Source organism: Oncorhynchus mykiss, unplaced genomic scaffold (assembly GCF_013265735.2).
Source record: "Oncorhynchus mykiss isolate Arlee unplaced genomic scaffold, USDA_OmykA_1.1 un_scaffold_196, whole genome shotgun sequence".
Taxonomy (NCBI): Eukaryota; Metazoa; Chordata; class Actinopteri; order Salmoniformes; family Salmonidae; genus Oncorhynchus; species Oncorhynchus mykiss.
Genome location: NW_023493679.1, coordinates 80,826 through 108,195, shown reverse-complemented (window position 1 = coordinate 108,195; position 27,370 = coordinate 80,826). Strand labels below are relative to the sequence as shown.

At 42.7% G+C, this 27,370-nt stretch overlaps 1 protein-coding gene across 1 annotated transcript in view; it reads left to right on the top strand.

The window, feature by feature from the left end:
• LOC110518927 (cytochrome P450 3A27-like) overlaps nt 1-13,207 on the top strand; it is a 37,597-nt gene extending 24,390 nt beyond the window's left edge. Inside the window, exons 6-13 of the mRNA XM_036972882.1 lie at nt 172-260; nt 4,696-4,844; nt 5,168-5,295; nt 5,553-5,631; nt 5,751-5,911; nt 6,147-6,373; nt 6,585-6,747; nt 12,635-13,207. Coding sequence (XP_036828777.1) covers nt 172-260; nt 4,696-4,844; nt 5,168-5,295; nt 5,553-5,631; nt 5,751-5,911; nt 6,147-6,373; nt 6,585-6,747; nt 12,635-12,757 — 1,119 coding nt within the window. The 3' untranslated portion in view covers nt 12,758-13,207. The remainder of the gene's footprint in view (nt 1-171; nt 261-4,695; nt 4,845-5,167; nt 5,296-5,552; nt 5,632-5,750; nt 5,912-6,146; nt 6,374-6,584; nt 6,748-12,634) is intronic.
• Nucleotides 13,208-27,370: the final 14,163 nt, after the last annotated feature.

The following is a 27,370-nucleotide window of genomic DNA, read 5'->3' as shown; positions in this document are numbered from 1 at the left end:
TCTCTCTCTCTCTCTCTGTCTCTATTTCTCTCTGTCTCTGTCTCCCTCTGTCTCTGTTTCTCTCTGTCTCTCTCTCTGTCTCTCTCTCTCTCTCTCTCTCTGTCTCTGTCTCTGTTTCTCTCTGTCTCTCTCTCTCTCTCTCTCTGTCTCTGTCTCTCTCTATACATCTAGATGTTTGGTATCATGAAGCAGCACTCTGCTAACCTGCTGAACGGAATGAAGAAGCAGGCAGATAAAGACCGGACCATCGAAGTGAAGGAGTGAGTCCTGAACTCTGACCTCTAACCTCTAACCTCTACACCTTTCACCTTTACACCCCTGAGTCTTCATTGTAATACACATACATAGATATTTAAATATTATAACATATAAATACATATATCATATACAGTGCCGTTCAAAAAAATTGTTTTTTGAAAGAAAAGCACAGTTTTTTTCACCATTTAAATAACGTCAAATTGATCAGAAATACAGTGTAGACATTGTTAATGTTGTAAATGACTATTGTAGCTGAAAACTTATTATTTTTTAATGGAATATCTACATGGGCGTACAGAGGCTCATTATCAGCAACCATCACTCCTGTGTTCCAATGGCACGTTGTGTTAGCTAATCCAAGTTTATCATTTTAAAAGGCTAATTGATCCTTAGAAAACCCTTCTGCAATTATGTTAGCACAGCTGAAAACTATGGCTCTGATTAAAGAAGCAATAAAACTGGCCTTCTTTAGACTAGTTGAGTATCTGGAGCATCCGCATTTGTGGGTTTGATTACAGGCTCAAAATGTCCAGAAACAAATAACTTTCTCCTGAAACTAGTCAGTCTACTCTTGTTCTGAGAAATGAAGGCTATTCCATGCGAGAAATTGCCAAAGAAACTGAAGCTCGTACAACGATGTGTACTACTCCCTTCACAGAACAGCGTAAACTGGCTCTAACCAGAATAGAAAGAGGAATGGGAGGCCCCGGTGCACAACTGAGCAAGAGGACATTAGAGTGTCTAGTTTGAGAAACTTCACCCAACTTCACCCAACTTCTGACAAGTCCTCAACTGGCAGCTTCATTAAATAGTAACCACAAAACACCAGTCTCAACATCAACAGTGAAGTGGCGACTCCTGGATGCTGGCCTTCTAGGCAGAGTTGCAAAGAAAAAGCTATATCTCAGACTGGCCAATAAAACGTAAAGATGGGCAAAAGAACACAGACACTGGACAGAGGAACTCTGCCTAGAAGGCTAGAATCCCGGAGTCTCCTCTTCACTGTTGACGTTGAGACTGGTGTTTTGCGGGTACTATTTAATGAAGCTGCCAGCTGGTCAGTAGTTTTAGTCAGTAGTTGTGTGGTCTAGAGGTGGTCAGTAGTTGTGTGGTCAGTGGTTGTGGGGATGCAGTCAATAGTTGTGTGGTCAGTACTTGTGTGGTTGTGGTCAATAGTTGTGCGGTCAGTAGTTGTGGTCAGTAGTCGTGTGGTCAATAGTTGTGTGGTCAGTAGATGTGTGGTTGTGGTCAATCGTTTTGTGGTCAGTAGTTGTGTGGTCAGTAGATGTGGTGGGTAGTTGTGTGGTCAGTAGCTGTATGGTCAGTAGTTGTGGTCGGTAGTTGTGTGGTCGGTAGTCGTGTGGTCAATAGTTGTGTGGTCAGTAGATGTGTGGTTGTGGTCAATCGTTTTGTGGTCAGTAGTTGTGTGGTCAGTAACTGTGGTCGGTAGTTGTGTGGTCAGTAGCTGTATGGTCAGTAGTTGTGGTCGGTGGTTGAGGTCGGTGGTTGTGTGGTCGGTAGTGGTGTGGTTGTGGTCAATAGTTGTGTGGTTGTGGTCAATAGTTGTGTGGTCAGTAGTTGTGTGGTCAGGACTCTGACTGGGCCACTCCAGATGGTGAATTTTCTTCTCTTGAAGCCATTCCGTTGTTGATTTACTTCACCCAACTTCACCCAACTTCTGTTAAGCTTCAATTTGCAGACAGATGGCCTTACATTCTCCTGCAAAAAGTCTTGATAAACTTAGAAATGCAGGCCCTGAGGCCCCAAACCGTGATGCTCTACCATACTTCACAGTTGGGATGAGGTTTTGTTGGTGTGCTGTGCCTTTAAGATCAGATTAAATTGTATAACTAATTTATGCAGAAATCCAGGTAATTCCAAAGGATTCACATACTTAGTTGTGTGGTTGCGGTCAGTAGTTGTATGGTCAGTAGTTGTGGTCAGTAGTTGTGTGGTTGTGGTCAGTAGTTGTGGTCGGTAGTTGTGTGGTTGTGGTCAGTAGTTGTGTGGTTGTGGTCAGTGATACGTTATTTTTTTTCTTCAAACTTTCTAAATTTGACTCTTGGACTTGATGTGCATTTGCAATATGAAAATTTACCGTGGAGCGCGCTTGCCATCTATTGGATTTTCGCTGTGTGACACTTGGCCATATGACGTTTGCAATAAGTTTTGAATTAAATGGCGTCCATTTGAGTGGTATTGTACATCGTGTATATGTTTCGTACGATGCCAATAAGTTCCCATTAATTTTTCTCCATTTCAGGGGGGTATTTCCTTACATGAACAAATGTTGAACTGAAACCCAACTCCTATTTACAATTCACTATTGACCATTAGTACTCTAGTACTCTAGTCCTCTCATCCTCTCAAACTCTCAAACTCTGCAATGTGTATTTATCTTCAATATATGCTTACAAAACTGAGGTCAATTTTTTTTTAATTCCCAAAATGACCAGGGGCACCCCCTATTGGATGGGCACAGGTGAGGGGTGCTCCCTACCCAACCGTGGACCCCTTGCACCCCCTAAAGGCAATTAAAACCATTTTTAAAATGTGCTCCTGGTAACCCGTTCCAATCACCAGGCGCCCAACTGTCCATTTGCAATATGTTTAATTGGGCATTTACCATCACAAATTTGACACGCTCAAAAAAACTGCAGGAATGTGAAATTGACTGGCCCGATGAACTCGGGATGGCCGGGCAGTGATTCTGGTTCCTCTCCATCGCTCGTTGGTGTTGATTTCAGATTGTCAATTTGGTGATGGTACCTAAATGTCTATCACTGTTTAGACATATTGCAAATGGACAAAAGTCAGCTAGCAAGTCACCGTCCATCCATCAATTAGATATAATTCTGACACCAAACTGATACCAACTGACACCAAACCTACTGTTTCCAACTCGTTTAAAAGCCAACTATCACATATTTCAGAGCAGACCCAATATTCACAGCTCTTTCAGTTTACACCATAATAAAGACGTAAAACACGTGGTTACGTTCTAGCTGCGGGTCCAGCTGAGGCGACCCCCGAATCCCAAGTTTTGGCTTGATATGTCATTTGAAGCATGAGCTGCAACCTTAATTGGTGCTGAAAATCCACATTTTCCGGGCATTGCTACGGGGTCCTTGAATGAGCTATCGGACAGAAACATAAGGATCCGTCTCTATGGGCCGAGGCGGTGTCAATGCACCTAGTCTTGCAACTCTGGGACTTTTCTAAATGTCGTCATTTTCGTGACGGTCAAAATTAATCGAAGTTATTGCAAATGTACAAGGCTGTTTCTCGGTCTGATAACATTCTAGAGCCACATAACTCACCGTGCACTATTGACTTGAGCTCTAGAACAGGTTTCCAAACTTTCAGAGCTCTAGGTCTGACGGTTCTTTGATTGTTTGAACAAAGGTAACTATTGCAGGCTCTGTGTGGCTGTAAGTCCCACACTGTGTCACTCCATCCTTGTTGTGTGTGTGTGAGTTTTTCTTGCAAATCTGATTGGAGAAATGACTGATTTACAGTTCATGAGGGTTGCCTAATCACACTTATGAAGTTTTGGAAAGATCTGACTGTTTCAACCCTTCGAAACATCCCTTATGACCCCAATTTAAGGCACTTCCGGTTGGCACAGGAAGCTGAAAGTAAACACATATCCTCATTGGGGTAGGCTCTTACAGAATAATCCTGAGTTTAAAGTCTTTATGTTAAGAATTGACTGATTTACAGAGGGTTGAATGATTGAGTGTTATTTCAAAAAATCACATAAAATATCAGAAATCACGAATTCCGAAACCCACTTTAACAGATTCGTCTGAACATTCCGCAACTGGATCAAAAACTTTAAAAAAATGTATATATATTTGAACATCACCAATTGTACAATGTACAATCTCTCTTAAATTATGATAGATAAATGGCTGGTTCTTTTTTCCTTACACAGTAGGTTCATGTACTTTGACGTGAAGCGGTCAAATTAGCGCTCTATTTTCGTTTTTGACCTTTAATCCCAGAAAAATGGCCTTAACACAAAATACATTGAGGCCTCTTGTTTCGGTGCTGACAGCCCAAGTTTCGTCTTCGATGTCTTTTCCGTTTAGGAGAAATGGTCATGTAGTGATTGGTGATGTTTTGTACATTTGCAATAAGAGTCCATTCGCCATCTGGTGGAATTTCCGAGAGACTTCGTTCGATGACTTCACAGAAGATCTGGCCCCGGTGCACGTCTGCAAATTTTACAAATATTCGCGAACGTCTAGTAAGGGACCGAACATTAGCAATATGGAGTTTCTCATCGATTATACAGCAAATGCCGTTAAGTGTGCCCTTTTATATGTAAGGGAGTGTATAACAGCTGCAGGGAAGTCAGGCGCTGGAGAGCAGTAATGGGTCAGTAGTTGTGTAGTTGTGATCAGTAGTTGTGTAATTCTGGTTGTGTTGCAGGTTCTTTGGGCCCTACAGTATGGACGTGGTCACCAGCACAGCCTTCAGTGTGGACATTGACTCTCTGAACAACCCTTCAGACCCCTTCGTCTCCAACGTCAAGAAGATGGTCAAGTTTGACCTTTTAAACCCACTGTTCCTCCTAGTCGGTGAGACAACACATGCACAGACACACACGGACGCAGAATTGTACTTTTTAATCATATGAAGTTGTACATCTTTCAATAAATTGTTCCTCTCCTCTCCTCCTCTTCTCCTCTCCCGCCCCTCCTCTCCTCTCCCGCCTCTCCTCTGCTTTTCTCCTCTCCTCTCCTCTCCTCTCCTCTCCTCTCCTCTCCTCTCCTCTCCTCTCCTCTCCTCTCCTCTCCTCTCCTCTCCCGCCTCTCCTCTGCTTTTCTCCTCTCCTCTCCTCTCCTCTCCTCTCCTGTCCTCCTCTCTTCTCCTCTTCTCCTCTTCTCCTCTCATTCTCCAGCTTTGTTTCCCTTCACTGGTCCTATCTTGGAGAAGATGAAGTTTTCTATCTTCCCGACTGCGGTGACAGACTTCTTTTACGCCTCGCTGATTAAGATCAAATCTGGACGTGAAACTGGGATCTCAACCGTAAACATGTTTTATATTTATATTTGATTATGTTGTTTGTTTATGTTTGTGATGGTTGTGATTGGACCAGATCCATAAGAATATGTTTGTGATGGTTGTGATTGGACAAGATCCATAAGAATATGTTTGTGTTGGTTGTGATTGGACCAGATCCATAATAATATGTTTGTGTTGTTTGTGATTGGACCAGATCCAGTGGAATCTGTTTGTGTTGGATGTGATTGGATGGATTTGACCTCATGTCTTTCTGCTTCCAGAGTCGGGTGGATTTCTTACAGCTGATGATCGACTCTCAGAAAGGCAGCGACACAAAGACAGGAGGGGAACAGACTAAAGGTACCTGCCGAACACACACCTGGAAACTAATGTTACCAACACACACCTGGAAACTATTCTCCTCTCTCTCTCTCTCTCTCTCTCTCTCTCTCTCTCTCCCTCTCTCCCCCCCTCCACAGGACTGACTGATCATGAGATCTTGTCTCAGGCCATGATCTTCATCTTCGCCGGCTATGAGACCAGCAGCAGTACTATGAGTTTCCTGGCCTATAACCTGGCAACCAATCCCCACGTCATGACCAAACTTCAGGAGGAGATAGATACTGTGTTCCCCAACAAGGTAACCGCCACACCATGACCAAACTGCAGGAGGAGGTAGATACTGTGTTCCCCAACAAGGTAACCCCCACACCATGACCAAACTACAGGAGGAGATAGATACTGTGTGGGTGCCAGATATGTTGAGGTCCTGATGTGTGTGTAACCCCGGTGTCAGATGGGGTGAGGTAGTAATGTGTGTGTATCCCCGGTGTCAGATGAGGTGAGGTACTGATTTGTATATAACCACGGTGCAGGCTCCAATCCAGTACGAAGCTCTGATGCAGATGGACTATTTGGACTGTGTGTTGAATGAGTCTCTGAGACTGTACCCCATCTCCCCGCGACTGGAGAGGGTCGCCAAGAAGACGGTGGAGATTAACGGCATCATCATCCCCAAAGACTGCGTTGTCCTGGTTCCCACGTGGACCCTCCACCGTGACCCAGAGATCTGGTCTGACCCTGAGGAGTTCAAACCAGAGAGGTACTGGACCGCACCGTAACCACAATCCAACCATAACACAACCATAACATAACCATAATACAACCACAATACAAACACAAGATCATTAATACATTTTGCTAACCACAACTACAGTGCATTATAATACTGTAGTGCAATGTGTTGTGTCTGAACAACAACCACAAATCAACTACAATACAATGTGTAATGTGTCTGCCCTCCCCCTGTCCAGGTTCAGTAAGGAGAACAAGGAGCCTATTGATCCGTACACGTACATGCCGTTTGGGGCGGGGCCCAGGAACTGTATCGGGATGCGCTTCGCCCTGATCATGATCAAACTGGCCATGGTCGAGATCCTCCAGAGTTTCACTTTCTCCGTCTGCGACGAGACCGAGGTGAGACGCTCACCCGAGCAGACAGAATATGACATCATCAAACATCAGTATCTGTTTCAGCATGGTCACCACCTGTTTTAACATGATCACCTCCTGTTTTAACATGGTCACCACCTGTTTTAACATGGTCGCCACCTGTTTAACATGGTCAGCACCTGTTTTAACATGGTCACCACCTGTTTTACATGGTCACCACCTGTTTTACATGGTCACCACCTGTTTTACATGGTCATCAACTGTTTTAACATGGTCAGCACCTGTTTAACATGGTCACCACCTGTTTTAACATGGTCACCGCCTGTTTAACATCGTCACCACCTGTTTTAACATGGTCACCTCCTGTTTTAACATGGTCAGCACCTGTTTTAACATGGACCTGTTTTACATGGTCACTACCTGTTTTAACATGGTCAGCACCTGTTTTAACATGGTCACCACCTGTTTTACATGGTCACCACCTGTTTTACATGGTCATCAACTGTTTTAACATGGTCACCACCTGTTTTAATGTGGTCACAACCTGTTTTATCATGGTCACCACCTGTTTTACATGGTCACCACCTGTTTTACACGGTCACCACCTGTTTTAATGTGGTCACAACCTGTTTTATCATGGTCACCACCTGTTTTATCATGGTCACCACCTGTTTTACATGGTCACCACCTGTTTTAACGTGGTCACCACCTGTTTTAATGTGGTCACAAACTGTTTTACATGGTCACCACCTGTTTTAACATGGTCACAACCTGTTTTAACATGGACCTGTTTTACATGGTCAGCACCTGTTTTAACATGGTCACCACCTGTTTTACATGGTCACTACCTGTTTTAACATGGTCAGCACCTGTTTTAACATGGTCACCACCTGTTTTACATGGTCACCACCTGTTTTACATGGTCATCAACTGTTTTAACATGGTCACCACCTGTTTTAATGTGGTCACAACCTGTTTTATCATGGTCACCACCTGTTTTACATGGTCACCACCTGTTTTACACGGTCACCACCTGTTTTAATGTGGTCACAACCTGTTTTATCATGGTCACCACCTGTTTTATCATGGTCACCACCTGTTTTACATGGTCACCACCTGTTTTAACGTGGTCACCACCTGTTTTAATGTGGTCACAACCTGTTTTACATGGTCACCACCTGTTTTAACATGGTCACAACCTGTTTTAACATGGACCTGTTTTACATGGTCACCACCTGTTTTACATGGTCACCACCTGTTTTAACATGGACCTGTTTTAACATGGTCACCACCTGTTTTAACATGGTCAGCACCTGTTTTAACGTGGACCTGTTTTAACATGGTCAGCACCTGTTTTAACATGGTCCCCACCTGTTTTAACATGGTCACCACCTGTTTTAACATGGTCACAAACTGTTTTATCATGGTCACCACCTGTTTTACATGGTCACCACCTGTTTTTACATGGACCTGTTTTAACATGGTCCCCACCTGTTTTAACATGGTCACCACCTGTTTTAACATGGACCTGTTTTAACATGGTCCCCACCTGTTTTAACATGGTCAGCACCTGTTTTAACATGGACCTGTTTTACATGGTCAGCACCTGTTTTAACATGGTCACTACCTGTTTTAACATGGTCACCACCTGTTTTAACATGGTCACCACCTGTTTTAACATGGTCACAACTTGTTTAACATGGTCACCTCCTGTTTTAACATGGTCACGACCTGTTTTAACATGGACCTGTTTTACATAGTCAGCACCTGTTTTACATGGTCACCAACTGTTTTAACATGGTCACCACCTGTTTTAGTACATGGTCACCACCTGTTTTAACATGGTCAGCACCTGTTTTAACATGGTCACCACCTGTTTTACATGGTCACCAACTGTTTTAACATGGTCAGCACCTATTTTAGGACATGGTCACCATCTGTTTAACATGGTCAGCACCTATTTTAGTACATGGTCACCACCTGTTTTAACATGGTCAGCACCTGTTTTAACATGGTCGCCACCTGTTTTACATGGTCACCAACTGTTTTAACATGGTCAGCACCTATTTTAGGACATGGTCACCATCTGTTTAACATGGTCAGCACCTATTTTAGTACATGGTCACCACCTGCTTTAACATGGTCAGCACCTATTTTAGTACATGGTCAGCACCTGTTTTAACATGGTCACCACCTCTTTTAACATGGTCACCACCTGTTTTAGCATGGTCAGCACCTGAATAACATGGTCAGTGCTTGTTTAGCATGGTCACCATCTGTTTAACATGGTCAGCAACTATTTTAGTACATGGTCACCACCTGTTTTAACATGGTCACCACCTGTTTTAACATGGTCACCACCTGTTTTAACGTGGTCACAACCAGTTTTAACATGGTCACCACCTGTTTTAACATGGTCACCACCTGTTTTAACATGGTCAGCACCTATTTTAGTACATGGTCACCATCTGTTTTAACAGGTTTAGCACCTATTTTACGACATGGTCACCATCTGTTTAACATGGTCAGCACCTATTTTAGTACATGGTCACCACTTGTTTTAACATGGTCACGACCTGTTTAAACATGGTCACCACCTATTTTAACATGGACCTGTTTTAACATGGTCACCAACTCTTTTAACATGGTCAGTGCTTGTTTTAACATGGACCTCTTTTAACATGGAACTGTTTTAACATGGTCACCACCTGTTTTAACATGGTCACCACCTGTTTTAACATGGTCACCTCCTATTTTAACATGTTCACCGCCTGTTTTAGCATGGTCAGCACCTGTTTAACATGGTCATTGCCTGTTTCAGCATGGTCACCACCTGTTTTAACATGGTCACCACCTGTTTTAACATGGTCACCACCTGTTTTAACATGGTCAGCACCTATTTCAGTACATGGTCACCACCAGTTTTAACATGGACCTGTTTTAACTTGGACCTGTTTTAACATGGTCACCACCTGTTTTAACATGGTCACCACCTGTTTTAACATGGTCACCACCTATTTTAACAAGGTCACCACCTGTTTTAACATGGTCACCACCTGTTTTAACATGGACCTGTTTTAACATGGTCACCACCTGTTTTAACATGATCACCACCTGTTTTAACATGGACCTGTTTTAACATGGTCACCACCTGTTTTAACATGGTCAGCATCTGTTGTAACATGGTCACCACCTGTTATAACATGGTCACCACCTGTTTTAACATGGTCACCACCTGTTTTAACATGGTCAGCGCCTGTTATAACATGGACCTGTTTTACATGGTCAGCACCTGTTTTAACATGGTCACCACCTGTTTTAACATGTTCAGCACCAGTTTTAATATGGTCACCTACTGTTTTCTCATGGTCAAAGCTTGTTTTATTATGGTCACAGCCTGTTTTAGCATTGTCAGCTCCTGTTTTAACATGGTCACTGCCTGTTTCAACCTGGTCACCAGCTGTGTAACATGGTCACTGCCTGTTTTAACATGGTCAGCGCCTTTTTAAAATTGTCAGCACCTGTTTTAACATGGACCTGTTTTAACATGGTCACCCCCTGTTTTAACATGGTCACCACCTGTTTTAGTACATGGTCACCACCTGTTTTAACATGGTCAGCACCTATTTTAGTACATGGTCACCACCTGTTTTAACATGGTCAACACCTGTTTTAACATGGTCAGTGCTTGTTTTAACATGGACCTGTTTTAACATGGAACTGCTTTAACATGGTCAGCACCTATTTTAGAACATGGTCAGCACCTGTTTTAACATGGTCAGCACCTCTTTTAACATGGTCACCACCTGTTTTAGCATGGTCAGCACCTGTTTAACATGGTCAGTGCTTGTTTAGCATGGTCACCACCTGTTTTAACATGGTCAGCACCTATTTTAGTACATGGTCAACACCTGTTTTAACATGGTCAGCACCTGTTTTAACGTGGACCTGTTTTAACATGGTCAGCACCTGTTTTAACATGGACCTGTTTTAACATGGTCCCCACCTGTTATAACATGGTCACCACCTGTTTTAACATGGTCACCACCTGTTTTAACATGGTCAGCGCCTGTTATAACATGGACCTGTTTTACATGGTCAGCACCTGTTTTAACATGGTCACCACCTGTTTTAACATGGTCAGCACCAGTTTTAATATGGTCACCTACTGTTTTCTCATGGTCAAAGCTTGTTTTATTATGGTCACAGCCTGTTTTAGCATTGTCAGCTCCTGTTTTAACATGGTCACTGCCTGTTTTAACATGGTCAGCGCCTTTTTAAAATTGTCAGCACCTGTTTTAACATGGTCATCATCTGTTTTGACATGGACCTGTTTTAACATGGACCTGTTTTAACATGGTCACCCCCTGTTTTAACATGGTCACCACCTGTTTTAGTACATGGTCACCACCTGTTTTAACATGGTCAGCACCTATTTTAGTACATGGTCACCACCTGTTTTAACATGGTCACCACCTGTTTTAACATGGTCAGTGCTTGTTTTATCATGAACCTGTTTTAACATGGAACTGCTTTAACATGGTCAGCACCTATTTTAGAACATGGTCAGCACCTGTTTTAACATGGTCAGCACCTCTTTTAACATGGTCACCACCTGTTTTAGCATGGCCAGCACCTGTTTAACATGGTCAGTGCTTGTTTAGCATGGTCACCACCTGTTTTAACATGGTCAGCACCTATTTTAGTACATGGTCAACACCTGTTTTAACATGGTCACCACCTGTTTTAACATGGTCACCACCTGTTTTAACGTGGTCACAACCTGTTTTAACATGGTTCCACCTGTTTTAACATGGTCACCACCTGTTTTAACATGGTCAGCACCTATTTTAGTACATGGTCACCATCTGTTTTAACAGGTTTAGCACCTATTTTACGACATGGTCACCATCTGTTTAACATGGTCAGCACCTATTTTAGTACATGGTCACCATCTGTTTAACATGGTCAGCACCTATTTTAGTACATGGTCACCACTTGTTTTAACATGGTCACCACCTGTTTAAACATGGTCACCACCTGTTTTAACATGGACCTGTTTTAACATGGTCACCAACTCTTTTAACATGGTCAGTGCTTGTTTTAATATGGACCTCTTTTAACATGGAACTGTTTTAACATGGTCACCACCTGTTTTAACATGGTCACCACCTGTTTTAACATGGTCACCGCCTGTTTTAACATGTTCACCACCTGTTTTAGCATGGTCAGCACCTGTTTAACATGGTCAGTGCTTGTTTAACATGGTCATTGCTTGTTTCAGCATGGTCACCACCTGTTTTAACATGGTCACCAACTGTTTTAACATGGTCACCACCTGTTTTAACATGGTCAGCACCTATTTTAGTACATGGTCAGCACCTGTTTTAACATGGACCTGTTTTAACATGGACCTGTTTTAACATGGTCACCGCCTGTTTTAACATGGTCAGCATCTGTTGTAACATGGTCACCACCTGTTTTAACATGGTCACCACCTGTTTTAACATGGTCACCACCTGTTTTAACATGGTCAGCGCCTGTTATAACATGGACCTGTTTTACATGGTCAGCACCTGTTTTAACATGGTCACCACCTGTTTTAACATGGTCAGCACCAGTTTTAATATGGTCACCTACTGTTTTCTCATGGTCAAAGCTTGTTTTTTTATGGTCACAGCCTGTTTTAGCATTGTCAGCTCCTGTTTTAACATGGTCACTGCCTGTTTCAACCTGGTCACCAGCTGTGTAACATGGTCACTGCCTGTTTTAACATGGTCAGTGCCTTTTTAAAATTGTCAGCACCTGTTTTAACATGGTCATCATCTGTTTTAACATGGACCATTATTCTATTTAGATCCTGTTGGAGATGGACAACCAAGGTTATGTTCTGTTCTGTTATTCTCTATAGATCCCGTTGGAGCTGGACAAGCAGATTCTGTTGATTCCAAAACGACCCATCAAATTGAGTCTGGAGCCCCGTAGCAACACCTCTAGCAACACCACCACCACTCTGAACAGTCCAACGACATGAACCAAATGCAGGAGTACCCTACCCTGGAGTACTATCGATCGATCACACCATCTACCTATAACTCTTTCTACTAGTACCCTACCCTGAACACAAACAGCACCCTACCCTACCCTAAAGTACCCTACCCTAGAACACAAACAGCACCCTACCCTATCCTAAAGTACCCTACCCTACCCTAAAGTACCCTACCCTAGAGTACCCTACCCTAGAGTAGCCTACCCTAACTACAGCACCCTACCCTATCCTAGAGCACCCTACCCTGGAGGACCCTACCTTCCCTAGAGCTCCTTACCTAGAATACCCTACCCTACCCTAGAGTACCATACCCTACCCTAAAGTACCCTACCATAGAGCCCCCTACCCTGGAGGAACCTACCCTCCCCTAGAACACCAAACCCTAGAACACCCTACCCTAGAGTACCCTACCCTAGAACACCCTACCCTAGAACACCCTACCCTAGAACACCCTCCCCTCCCCTGGAGTAGCCTACCCTAAAGTAACCTAGCCTAGAGTACCCTACCCTAGAGTACCCTACCATCTCTATCTATCCTATATGAGTCTATCTATCTATCTATACTGAACAAAAATCTAAACGCAACATGGAACAATTTAAAAGATTTTTCTCTGCTACAGTTCACTTAAGGAAATGTAACAATTGAAATAAATTAATTAGGCCCTAATCTACAGATTTCACATGACTGGGCAGGGGTGCAGCCATGGCTGGGCCTGTGAGGGCATATGTCCACCCACTTGAGAGCCAAGCCGACCCACTGGGGAGCTAGGCTCAGCCACTCAGAATGAGTTTTTCCAAACAAAAGGGCTTAATTACAGATAGAAATACTCCTCCGCACGCCCCCTCCCCCTGCTGATGATCCGCAGGGGAAGAAGTCGAATGTGGAGATCCTGCGCTGGTGTGGTTACAAGTGGTCTGCGGTTGTGAGGCCGGTTGGGACATAGAGCCAAATTCTCTAAAACAACTTTGGAGACGGCATATGGTAGAGAAATGAACATTAAATTATCTGAAAACAGCTCTGGTGGACATTCCTGCAGTCAGCATGCTGACTGTGGCATTGCGTTGTGTTGTGTGACAAAACTGCACATTTTAGAGTGGCCTGTTATTTCCCCCAGCACAAGGTGCACCTGTGTAATGATCATGTTGTTTAATAAGCTTCTTGATATGCCACACCTGTCAGGTTAATGGACTCTCTTGACAAAGGATAAGATGCTCACTAACAGGGATGTAAACAGATTTGTGGACAACATTTGAGAGAAAAAGGCTTTTTGTGCGCATGTTAAAATTCTGGGATCTTTTATTTCAGCTCATGAAACGTTTTTGTTAAGTATATCACTATCTATCTATCACTCTATTGCTCTATCACTCTAGCTATCTATCACTTTATCTATCTATCTATTGGCAACTGAATATTCAGTCCTTACCCTGACCCTGCTATAGGCTACTGAATAATCAAGTCCTGACCCTGCTATAGGCTACTGAATATGCAAGTCCTGACCCTGCTATAGGCTACTGAATATTCAAGTCCTGACCCTGCTATAGGCTACTGAATATTCAAGTCCTGACCCTGCTATAGGTTACTGAATATTCAGTCCTGACCCTGCTATAGGCTACTGAATATTCAAGTCCTGACCCTGCTATAGGCTACTGAATATTCAGTCCTTACCCTGCTATAGGCTACTGAATAATCAGTCCTTACCCTAACCCTGCTATAGGCTACTGAATATTCAGTCCTGACCCTGCTATAGACTACTGAATAATCAAGTCCTAACCCTGCTATAGACTACTGAATAATCAAGTCCTAACCCTGCTATAGACTACTGAATATTCAGTCCTGACCCTGCTATAGGCTACTGAATATTCAGCCTTGACCCTGCTATAGGCAACTGAATATTCAGTCCTAACCCTGCTATAGGCTACTGAATATTCAGTCCTGACCCTGCTATAGACTACTGAATATTCAGTCCTGACCCTGCTATAGGCTACTGAATATTCAGTCCTGACCCTGCTATAGGCTACTGAATATTATTCAGTCCTGACCCTGCTATAGACTACTGAATATTCAGTCCTGGCCCTGCTATAGGCTACTGAATATTCAGTCCTGACCCTGCTATAGGCTACTGAATATTCAGTCCTGACCCTGCTATAGGCTACTGAATATTCAGTCCTGATCCTGCTATAGGCTACTGAATATTCAGTCCTGACCCTGCTATAGGCTACTGAATATTCAGTCCTGACCCTGCTATAGGCTACTGAATATTCAGTCCTGACCCTGCTATAGGCTACTGAATATTCAGTCCTGACCCTGCTATAGGCTACTGAATATTCAGTCATGACCCTGCTATAGGCTACTGAATATTCAGTCCTGACCCTGTAATAGGCTACTGAATATTCAGTCCTGACCCTGCTATAGGCTACTGAATATTCAGTCCTGACCCTGCTATAGGCTACTGAATATTCTGTCCTGACTCTGCAGCTGATTATAGTTAATATGATAATAAGACTGTGTTCACAATGACTGTATGATATGTCAGTTCAATCAGAAATGACCTTTAAAATGGCACACAGCTGACAAAGTGCTGGGATTGAGTCCTGGTCTCAGTCTCATGCTTGGTTTGAGTAGGACTCAGAAACCCATTTCCATCAGATAAAAGAGAGATAGTAATACTATGGATGCATTAGAGGTACATGTATTGTTAAAGTTAGACACCAGGGGGTATTAAATCCATGGCATGATGTCATGTCTGGATCCTGCACACTACTGGCTGGTGGCTGGAATTCTCCTAGGATGTAGAACTCTAGCTGGTGTTCTCTAGAACTGTACTCTCATTCTGTTCCTCTGGGTGTTCTGCTGTCCAGTCATTCCAAAATATAATCTTTACTGTCTGTTGAGATGATCCCTGCAGCTGCTTGGTTTTCACTTTAATCATCACAAACCAATAAAATCATCACACTAATGAACAAGGTCATCTGTGTATTTATTAACATTCATAAGACAAAACTTAAGACACAAACACACACATATACATGAGAACAATCAATATAGATTGATTTGTGTTATTTATCAAGACATACTGTATTTATAATTTCATTCAGCTAGGCCTAATTGTAGTGTGACGACTTGGTCATCCACAAACGTTTCTTTTCAGAGCCCAATACCGCCCCTGTGTGGCCGTCGGATGTAAATACACAGCCCAGGTCCCATTACAAACTATTAATCCCCCGTCCACATTTTCCAGCTCTTGTACTTTCTGCATTTATAAACACAGTGCAGAGAATCTCTGGTCGCAAAGTTCACCTCCTTCACATAGAGCAGAGTTCACCTCCTTCACATAGAGCAAAGTTCACCTCCTTCACATAGAGCAAAGTTCACCTCCTTCACATAGAGCAAAGTTCACCTCCTTCACACAGAGCGAAGTTCACCTTCATATTCCGATACTAAACAAACAGTGATCAGCTCAAATTAAAAACCATTTCTCGTTCTGACCCAGAACCAATGCCAATGCAATGTTTTTCTGATTCCTTTCTTTCCTCAAAAGGTACTGAACAGACTCTGCCCTTGGAAGGGAGAGGGCTAATACTCGGTTCCAGGAACCGGATGGCATGTACGTGACGTACATGTCATCCGTTTCCTGGAACCGAGTATTAGCCCTGATTTCTGAATCAGAGATAATCTTGCAGCTCATTGGAACAGCAGGATCACATCTTACATCATAATCAGTCCCTCCAGGTTTTACGAGATTGCATAATTCAATGCAAAATCAACCAATCAGCGCATATTATGCGAGAGCTCACAATTTTGACCAATCCCCGCACTTTTAGTGCATAAAAGGGTCCAATCAAAAGCAGATTTTGACCAATTCCTGCACTGTTACCGTTGAAAATGGCCCAATTTTTTGGGGTATTCTGTATTCTGCAACCTGTTAGAGATGATGCGAATTTTCGCAACTTTTTGTTAAAAATCGCGCAACATTTCAACGTCCTGCTACTCATGCCAGGAATATAGTATATGCATATGATAAGTATGTGTGTATAGAAGACACTCTGAAGTTTCTAAAACTGGTCAAATAATGTCTGTGGCTATAACAGAACGTGTTCAGGAGTAAAAATCCCTGGGAAAACTGTTCACCAAAAACACAAAAAAAATATTCATCCGCCAGTCTTTGTATTGTCTAAGGCGAAAGAAAATAGATTAGGTTTCGTTTACAATGCCTACAGCTTCCACACGATGTCGCCAGTACTGGCATTTCGATGCATGTTTATCCTTGGTGGGATGACGTGTGGGGACTTCCTGTCTTGGGATGCACGGAGGAAGTTTATGAAAGTGAAAAAATGGACGACGATTTCAAGACTTGCTGCTATCGAATACAGATCGCCCCGTGATCAATTTGATCGATTATTAACGTTTATTAATACCTAAAGTTGGTTTACAAAAGTAGTATGAAGTGTTTTGTAAAAGTTTATAGGCAACTTTTTTAATTTTAAAAAGTGACGTTGCGTTTTGGAAAGTTGCATTTTCCTGGATCAGACGGGCTTCCATAAATTCACATTTTGGGTATACAATGACGCATTTAATCGGGAAAAATATCCAATTGTGATGTTTATGGGACATATAGGAGTGCCAACAAAGAAGCTCGTCAAAGGTAATGAATGTTTTATATTTTATTTCTACGTTTTGTGTAGAGCCGGCTATCGCTAAATCTTTTGTTTAGGTCTCGTTCAGGTATTTCGGGGGGGGTGCATGCTATCAGATAATAGCTTCTCATGCTTTCGCCGAAAAGCATTTTACAAATCTGACACGTTAGCTAGATTCACAACGAGTGTAGCTTTAATTGAGTACCTTGCATGTGTGTTTTAATTAAAGTTTGAGTTTTATCGAGTACTACAGGTGGCGCTCTGACATTTCCGCAGATTGTGGTTCCTGTGCAGGAACTACAATTCGCATCATCCCTAAAACTCATGTAACTTTTTATTGTTTTTATATGAAAAAAACGTGAAAAATTCAATTCTAAAGAGTTTATTAGTATTAGCATCGTATCAGGACTTTAACTGTGGGAAATCACCTTACAACTCTATAGTGCCAATTGAACATTCATATTGCAATGCACAAGGCTCCAGAGTGATGCAGCGGTCTAAGGCATTGCATCGCAGTGCATGAGTCACTACAGTCCCTGGTTCAGATCCAGGCTGTATCACATCCGGTCGTGATTGGGAGTCTCAAAGGGCGGTGCACAATTGGCCCAGCATCATCTGAGTTTGGCCGGGGTAGGTCGTCATTGTAAATAAGAATTTGTTCTTAACTGACTTGCCTGGTTACATATATATATATATTTCAATGTTTTAAGGGATTTCCCACAGATTACAATTCTAAAGAGTTTACACAAATATTAGCATCATAGCTCTTATTTCAGGACTTTAACTGTGGGAAATCACCTCACAATTCAGCCTATTGAACATTAATATTTTAATGTACAGCATTACCTATGGAATTGTGAAGTGATTTCTCAAGGTTAAAGTCCTGAAATAAGAGCGACAGCGCTATTATTGTGTAAACTCTAAACATTTCATGGACCCAAGATCCAGAGGTAACGCTGTACAGTGAAATAGAAGTCTGCCCCAATGCAATTCTGAAGTCTAATACCGCCAATTTTTTTATATAACAACATTCTAACCTTATCATTAAACCTTGTCATTAAAAACTAACATCTTATGCTTCACGGAGCGGTGGCTGAACGACGACAACATCAGCATACATGCTGGTTATACGATGTATCGGCAGGACAGAAGAGCGACATCAACATACAGCTGGCTGGTTATACGATGTATCGGCAGGACAGAAGAGCGACATCAGGTAAGACAAGGGGATGCGATATATGTATTTTTTGTAAATAACAGCTGGTGCACGGTATCTAAGGAAGTCTCAAGCTATTGCTTGCCTGAGGTAGAGTATCTCATGATAAGCTGTAGACCACACTACCTACTGAGATAGTTTTCATCTGTATTCTTTATAACTGTTTACATACCACCACAGTCAGAGGCTAAGAGCACTAAGACCGCATTAAATGAGATGGTCAGATGTGGCAGGGCTTGTAAACTATTACAGACTACAAAGAGAAGCACAGCCAAGAGCTGCCCAGTGACACAAGCCTACCAGACAAGCTAAATTACTTCTATGCTCTCTTCGAGGCAAGTAACACTGACACATGCATGAGAGCATCAGCTGTTTCTGGACGACTGTGTGATCACGCTCTCCGCATCCGATGTGAATAAGACCTTTAAACAGGTCAACATTCACAAGACCATAGGCCCAGACAGAATAAAAGGATGTGTACTCTGAGCATGTGCTGACCAAATGGTAAGTGTCTTCACTGACATTTTCAACCTCTCCCTGTCTGAGTCTGTAATACCAACATGTTTCAAGCAGACCACCATAGGCCCTGTGCCCAAGAACACTAAGGTAACCTCCCTAAATGACTACCGACCCGTAGCTCTCACATCTGTAGACATGAAGTGCTGTGAAAGGCTACTTCATGGCTCACATCAACACCATTATCCCAGAAACCCTAGACCCACTCCGATTTGCATACCGCCTCAACATATCCACAGATGATTGCAATCTCTATTGCACTCCACACTGCCCTTTCACACCTGGACAAAAGGAACACCTATATGAGAATGCTATTCATTGACCTCAGCTCAGCATTCAACACCATAGTGACCTCAAAACTCATCAATAAGTTTGCAGGAACTAAACACCTCCCTAAGCAAATGGATCCTGGACTTCCTGACGGGCCTCCCCCAGGTTGTAAGGGTAGGTAACTACACACCCGCCACGCTGATCCTCAACACGGAGGCCACTCAGGGGTGCGTGCTTAGTCCCCTACTTTACTCGCTGTTCACTCATGACTTCACATCCATGCACGACTCCAACACCATCATTAAGTTTTCTGATGACACAACAGTGGTAGGCCTTATCACCGACAAGACAGCCTATAGAGAGGAGGTCAGAGACCTGGCCATGTGGTCCCAGGAGAACAACCACTCCCTCAACGTGATCTAGACAAAGGAGATGATTGTGGACTACAGGAAAAGGAGGACCGAGCACGCCCCCATTATCATCGATGGGGCTGTAGTGGAGCAGGTTGAGAGCTTCAAGTTCCTTGACATGTGACAAACAGAAATTGAATAATGTGTCCTTGAACAAAGAGGGGGTCAAAATCAAAAGTAACAGTCAGTATCTGGTGTGGCCACCAGCTGCATTTAGTACTGCAGTGCATCTCCTCTTCATGGACTGCAACAGATTTGCCAGTTCTTGCTGTGAGATGTTACCCCATTCTTCCACTAAGGCACCGGCAAGTCCTGGACATTTCTGGGGGGGTACCCTAGGTTATGTATCTCCAGGGTAGGGTAGGGTACTCTATGGTGGAGTAGTATACTCTAAGGTAGGGTGTATCCAGAGTAGGGTAGTATACTCTAGGGTAAGGTAGTATACTCTAGGGTAGAGTTGTAAACTCTAGGGTAGGGTAGGGTATTTCCAGTGTAGGGTAGGAAAATTTAGGGTAGGGTAGGGTCCTCCAGTGTAGGGTGGTATACTCCAGGGTAGAGTCTGGTGCTCCAGGGTAGGGTAGGAAACTCTAGGGTGGGGTCCTCCAGGGTAGGGTGGTATACTCCAGGGTAGGAAAGGGGCCTCCAGGGTGGGGTGAGAATCTGTAGGGTTGGGTAGGAAACTCTAGGGTAGTGTACTCTAGGGTAGGTTACTCTAGGGTAGGGTAGGGTGCTTCAGGGTACGGTTGGATACTCTAGGGTAGGGTAGGAAACTCAAGGGGGGGTAGTATACTCTAGGGTAGGGTTGTATACTCTAGGGTAGGGTAGGGTAAATCCAGGGTAGGATAGGAAACTCTAGAGTATGGTCCTCCAGGGTAGGGTGGTATACCCTAGGGTAGGGTACCAGGGTAGGGTTAGGTCCTCCAGAGTATGGCAGTACACTCCAGGGTAGGGTAGGGTACTCCAGGGTAGGGTGGGGTACTCTAGGGTAGGCTAGGGGGCTCTAGGGTAGGGTAGTGTTCTCCAGGGTAGGGTGGGTGCTCTAGAGTAGGGTACTCTAGGGTAGAATAGGGTGTTCTAGGGTAGGGTAGGGTGCTCTAGGGTAGGGGGCTCTAGGGTAAGGTAGGGTGCTCTATTTATTTTATTTTACCTTTATTTTACTGGGCAAGTCAGTTACTGCAGCATAAATACTGGAGGCTGAGACAGGATGGGTCAGGAGACACTGTGGCCCCATCCGAGGACACCCCCGGACAGGGCCAAACAGGAAGGATATAACCCCACCCACTTTGCCAAAGCACAGCCCCCACACCACTAGAGGGATATCTTCAACCACCAACTTACCATCCTGAGACAAGGCTGAGTATAGCCCACAAAGACCTCCGCCACGGCACAACATGACCACAACTACACATCTACTGACCACAACTACTGGCCACAACTACTGACCACAACTACACATCTACTGACCACAGCTACTGGCCACATCTACTGGCCACAACTACTGACCATAACTACTGGCCACAACTACTGACCACAACTACTGGCCACAACTACTGACCACAACTACTGGCCACAACTACTGGCCACAACTACACATCTACTGGTCACAACTACTGACCATAACTACTGGCCACAACTACTGACCACAACTACTGGCCACAACTACTGACAACAACTACTGACCACAACTACTGGCCACAACTACACATCTACTGGTCACAACTACTGACCACAACTACTGGCCACACAATTACTGACCACAACTACACAACTACTGACCACACAACTACTGACCACACAACTACTGACCACAACTACTGACTCCAAACAGGTATAGCCTTAAAAAACATCAAAGCGTCTGTTAAGTGGAGTATTATATTATATATGTATATATATATATATATATATATATATATATATATATATATATATATATTGCATTATATTATACTATATTATATATATATATATTATATTATATATGGTGCCTTCAGAAAGTATTCACACCATTTGACTTTTTCCACATTTTGTTACAGTTACAGCCTGAAATTAAAATGTATTGAGATTTAGTGTCATTGACCTTCACACAAAGTGAAATGTGTCAAACGTGGAATTATGTTTTTTTTTAGAGACTGTTACTGTCTTGTTCTGACCTTAGTTCTTTTATTATTATGTCTTTGTTTTAGTATGGTCAGGGTGTGAGTTGGGTGGGTTGTCTATGTTCCTTTTTCTATGATTTGGTATTTCTGTGTTTGGCCTGGTATGGTTCTCAATCAGAGGCAGCTGTCAATCGTTGTCCCTGATTGAGAGCCATACTTACTCAGGCAGCCTGTTTTTCCCCACTTGAGTTGTGGGTATTTGTTTTCTGTCTCTGTGTCTCTACCAGACAGGACTGTTTCGGTTGTTTAAAAAACAGTTACAGAGTTTAATGGCTGTGATAGAAGAAAAGTGAGGATGGATCAACAACATTGTAGTTACTCCACAATACTAACATACATGACAGAGTGAAAGGAAGGAATCTCATATGTTCAAGCATGGTGGTGGCTGCATCATGTTATGGGTGTGCTTCATCGGCAAGGACTAGGGACTTTTTTAAGGATAAAAATAAATGGAATAGAATTAGCCACAGGCAAAATCCTAGACAAAAACCTGGTTCAGTTTGCCTACCATCAGACAAATTCACCTTTCAGCAGGACAATAACCTAAAACACAAGGCAAAATATACACTGGAGTTGCTTACCAAGAAGACATTGAATGGTCCTGAGTGGCTGAGTGAGTCACAGTTTTGATTTAAATCAGATTGAAAATCTATGGCAAGACTTGAAAATGGCTGATCTACAACAAATTTGACAGAGCTTGAAGAATTTAAAAAAAGAATAATGAGGAAAATATTGTACAATCCAGGTGTGTAAAAGCTCTTAGAGACTCACCCAGAAAGACTCACAGCTGTAATCACTGCCAATGGTGATTCTAACATGTTTTGAGTCATTGGGTGTGAATACTTATGTAAATTAGTGTGTTTGTATTACAATCAAGACTAAGAGGTGTAAGGTGAAAAGTTAGGGTTCAGAGAGAGAGAGAGGAGGGGGAGGGAGAGAGGTGAGCAGAGGGAGAGAGAGAGAGAGAGAGAGAGGGAGAGAGAGAGAGAGAGAGAGAGAGAGGGAGGGAGAGAGAGAGAGAGAGAGAGGGAGGGAGGGAGATTGTGTGAGCAGGGAGAGCTGATGGTGAATGATCTACAGAGAGATAAGATAACTTTGATTGCTAGAAATCGATGTAGCCAAAGCCTCCTATCATAAACATCACAATTATCCAATCCACAAGCTAGAATTTTTTTTCCCCTGTGTATTTGTCTGCTCGTAGAGAGCCACTAAAAAGTCTGCCGTTCATAGCGAATGCAGATAACACCCGCTAAAGTAGATGGGGGCGTGCTCACAAAACCTGCACGATGGCTTTGTAGACTTTGAACGAACAACACACGGCGATCTCAGAACATCGGCAAGTTAAGGTCAAAGGTCATTACTGTTCTGCAAGTTAAGGTCTATTGTCATCACTGTTCTGCAAGTTAAGGTCAAAGGTCATTACTGTTCTGCAAGTTAAGGTCAAAGGTCATTACTGTTCTGCAAGTTAAGGTCTATAGTCATCACTGTATACTCATGTTTAGCTTTTCAGGTTTTAATAAATGTTTTAACATAATGTGATTTGTCAAATTAAATACAAATTTTATTAGTCACATGCGCCGAATACAACAGGTGTAGTAGACCTCACAGTGAAATGTTGAATACAACAGGTGTAGTAGACCTCACAGTGAAATGCTGAATACAACAGGTGTAGTAGACCTGACAGTGAAATGTTGAATACAACAGGTGTAGTAGACCTGACAGTGAAATGTTGAATACAACAGGTGTAGTAGACCTGACAGTGAAATGTTGAATACAACAGGTGTAGTAGACCTGACAGTGAAATGCTGAATACAACAGGTGTAGTAGACCTGACAGTGAAATGTTGAATACAACAGGTGTAGTAGACCTGACAGTGAAATGCTGAATACAACAGGTGTAGTAGACCTTACAGTGAAATGCTGAATACAACAGGTGTAGTAGACCTTACAGTGAAATGCTGAATACAACAGGTGTAGTAGACCTTACAGTGAAATGTTGAATACAACAGGTGTAGTAGACCTGACAGTGAAATGCTGAATACAACAGGTGTAGTAGACCTTACAGTGAAATGCTGAATACAACAGGTGTAGTAGACCTTACAGTGAAATGCTGAATACAACAGGTGTAGTCGACCTCACAGTGAAATGTTGAATACAACAGGTGTAGTAGACCTTACAGTGAAATGCTGAATACAACAGGTGTAGTAGACCTTACAGTGAAATGCTGAATACAACAGGTGTAGTAGACCTCACAGTGAAATGCTGAATACAACAGGTGTAGTAGACCTTACAGTGAAATGCTGAATACAACAGGTGTAGTAGACCTGACAGTGAAATGCTGAATACAACAGGTGTAGTAGACCTTACAGTGAAATGCTGAATACAACAGGTGTAGTAGACCTTACAGTGAAATGCTGAATACAACAGGTGTAGTCGACCTCACAGTGAAATGTTGAATACAACAGGTGTAGTAGACCTTACAGTGAAATGCTGAATACAACAGGTGTAGTAGACCTTACAGTGAAATGCTGAATACAACAGGTGTAGTCGACCTTACAGTGAAATGCTGAATACAACAGGTGTAGTAGACCTTACAGTGAAATGTTGAATACAACAGGTGTAGTAGACCTTACAGTGAAATGCTGAATACAACAGGTGTAGTAGACCTTACAGTGAAATACTGAATACAACAGGTGTAGTAGACCTTACAGTGAAATGCTGAATACAACAGGTGTAGTAGACCTTACAGTGAAATGCTGAATACAACAGGTGTAGTAGACCTTACAGTGAAATGCTGAATACAACAGGTGTAGTAGACCTCACAGTGAAATGCTGAATACAACAGGTGTAGTAGACCTTACAGTGAAATGCTGAATACAACAGGTGTAGTGGACCTTACAGTGAAATGCTGAATACAACAGGTGTAGTAGACCTCACAGTGAAATGCTGAATACAACAGGTGTAGTAGACCTCACAGTGAAATGCTGAATACAACAGGTGTAGTAGACCTTACAGTGAAATGCTGAATACAACAGGTGTAGTAGACCTCACAGTGAAATGCTGAATACAACAGGTGTAGTAGACCTTACAGTGAAATGCTGAATACAACAGGTGTAGTAGACCTTACAGTGAAATGCTGAATACAACAGGTGTAGTAGACCTTACAGTGAAATGCTGAATACAACAGGTGTAGTAGACCTTACAGTGAAATGCTGAATACAACAGGTGTAGGTAGACCTCACAGTGAAATGCTGAATACAACAGGTGTAGTAGACCTTACAGTGAAATGCTGAATACAACAGGTGTAGTAGACCTCACAGTGAAATGCTGAATACAACAGGTGTAGTAGACCTTACAGTGAAATGCTGAATACAACAGGTGTAGTAGACCTTACAGTGAAATGCTGAATACAACAGGTGTAGTAGACCTGACAGTGAAATGCTGAATACAACAGGTGTAGTAGACCTCACAGTGAAATGCTGAATACAACAGGTGTAGTAGACCTTACAGTGAAATGCTGAATACAACAGGTGTAGTAGACCTCACAGTGAAATGCTGAATACAACAGGTGTAGTAGACCTTACAGTGAAATGCTGAATACAACAGGTGTAGTAGACCTCACAGTGAAATGCTGAATACAACAGGTGTAGTAGACCTTACAGTGAAATGCTGAATACAACAGGTGTAGTAGACCTCACAGTGAAATGCTGAATACAACAGGTGTAGTAGACCTTACAGTGAAATGCTGAATACAACAGGTGTAGTAGACCTTACAGTGAAATGCTGAATACAACAGGTGTAGTAGACCTTACAGTGAAATGCTGAGTACAACAGGTGTAGTAGACCTCACAGTGAAATGCTGAATACAACAGGTGTAGTAGACCTTACAGTGAAATGCTGAATACAACAGGTGTAGTAGACCTCACAGTGAAATGCTGAATACAACAGGTGTAGTAGACCTCACAGTGAAATGCTGAATACAACAGGTGTAGTAGACCTTACAGTGAAATGCTGAATACAACAGGTGTAGTAGACCTTACAGTGAAATGCTGAATACAACAGGTGTAGTAGACCTTACAGTGAAATGCTGAATACAACAGGTGTAGTAGACCTTACAGTGAAATGCTGACTACAACAGGTGTAGTAGACCTCACAGTGAAATGCTGAATACAACAGGTGTAGTAGACCTCACAGTGAAATGCTGAATACAACAGGTGTAGTAGACCTCACAGTGAAATGCTGAATACAACAGGTGTAGTAGACCTCACAGTGAAATGCTGAATACAACAGGTGTAGTAGACCTCACAGTGAAATGCTGAATACAACAGGTGTAGTAGACCTCACAGTGAAATGCTGAATACAACAGGTGTAGTAGACCTCACAGTGAAATGCTGAATACAACAGGTGTAGTAGACCTCACAGTGAAATGCTGAATACAACAGGTGTAGTAGACCTCACAGTGAAATGCTGAATACAACAGGTGTAGTAGACCTCACAGTGAAATGCTGAATACAACAGGTGTAGTAGACCTCACAGTGAAATGCTGACTACAACAGGTGTAGTAGACCTCACAGTGAAATGCTGAATACAACAGGTATAGTAGACCTCACAGTGAAATGCTGACTACAACAGGTGTAGTAGACCTCACAGTGAAATGCTGAATACAACAGGTGTAGTAGACCTCACAGTGAAATGCTGACTACAACAGGTGTAGTAGACCTCACAGTGAAATGCTGAATACAACAGGTGTAGTAGACCTTACAGTGAAATGCTGAATACAACAGGTGTAGTAGACCTTACGGTGAAATGCTGAATACAACAGGTGTAGTAGACCTCACAGTGAAATGCTGAATACAACAGGTGTAGTAGACCTTACAGTGAAATGCTGAATACAACAGGTGTAGTAGACCTCACAGTGAAATGCTGAATTCAACAGGTGTAGTAGACCTTACAGTGAAATGCTGAATACAACAGGTGTAGTGGACCTTACAGTGAAATGCTGAATACAATAGGTGTAGTAGACCTTACAGTGAAATGCTGAATACAACTGGTGTAGTAGACCTTACAGTGAAATGCTGAATACAACAGGTGTAGTAGACCTTACAGTGAAATGCTGAATACAACAGGTGTAGTAGACCTTACAGTGAAATGCTGAATACAACAGGTGTAGTTGACCTTACAGTGAAATGCTGAATACAACAGGTGTAGTAGACCTCACAGTGAAATGCTGAATACAACAGGTGTAGTAGACCTTACAGTGAAATGCTGAATACAACAGGTGTAGTAGACCTCACAGTGAAATGCTGAATACAACAGGTGTAGTAGACCTCACAGTGAAATGATGAATACAACAGGTGTAGTAGACCTTACAGTGAAATGCTGAATACAACAGGTGTA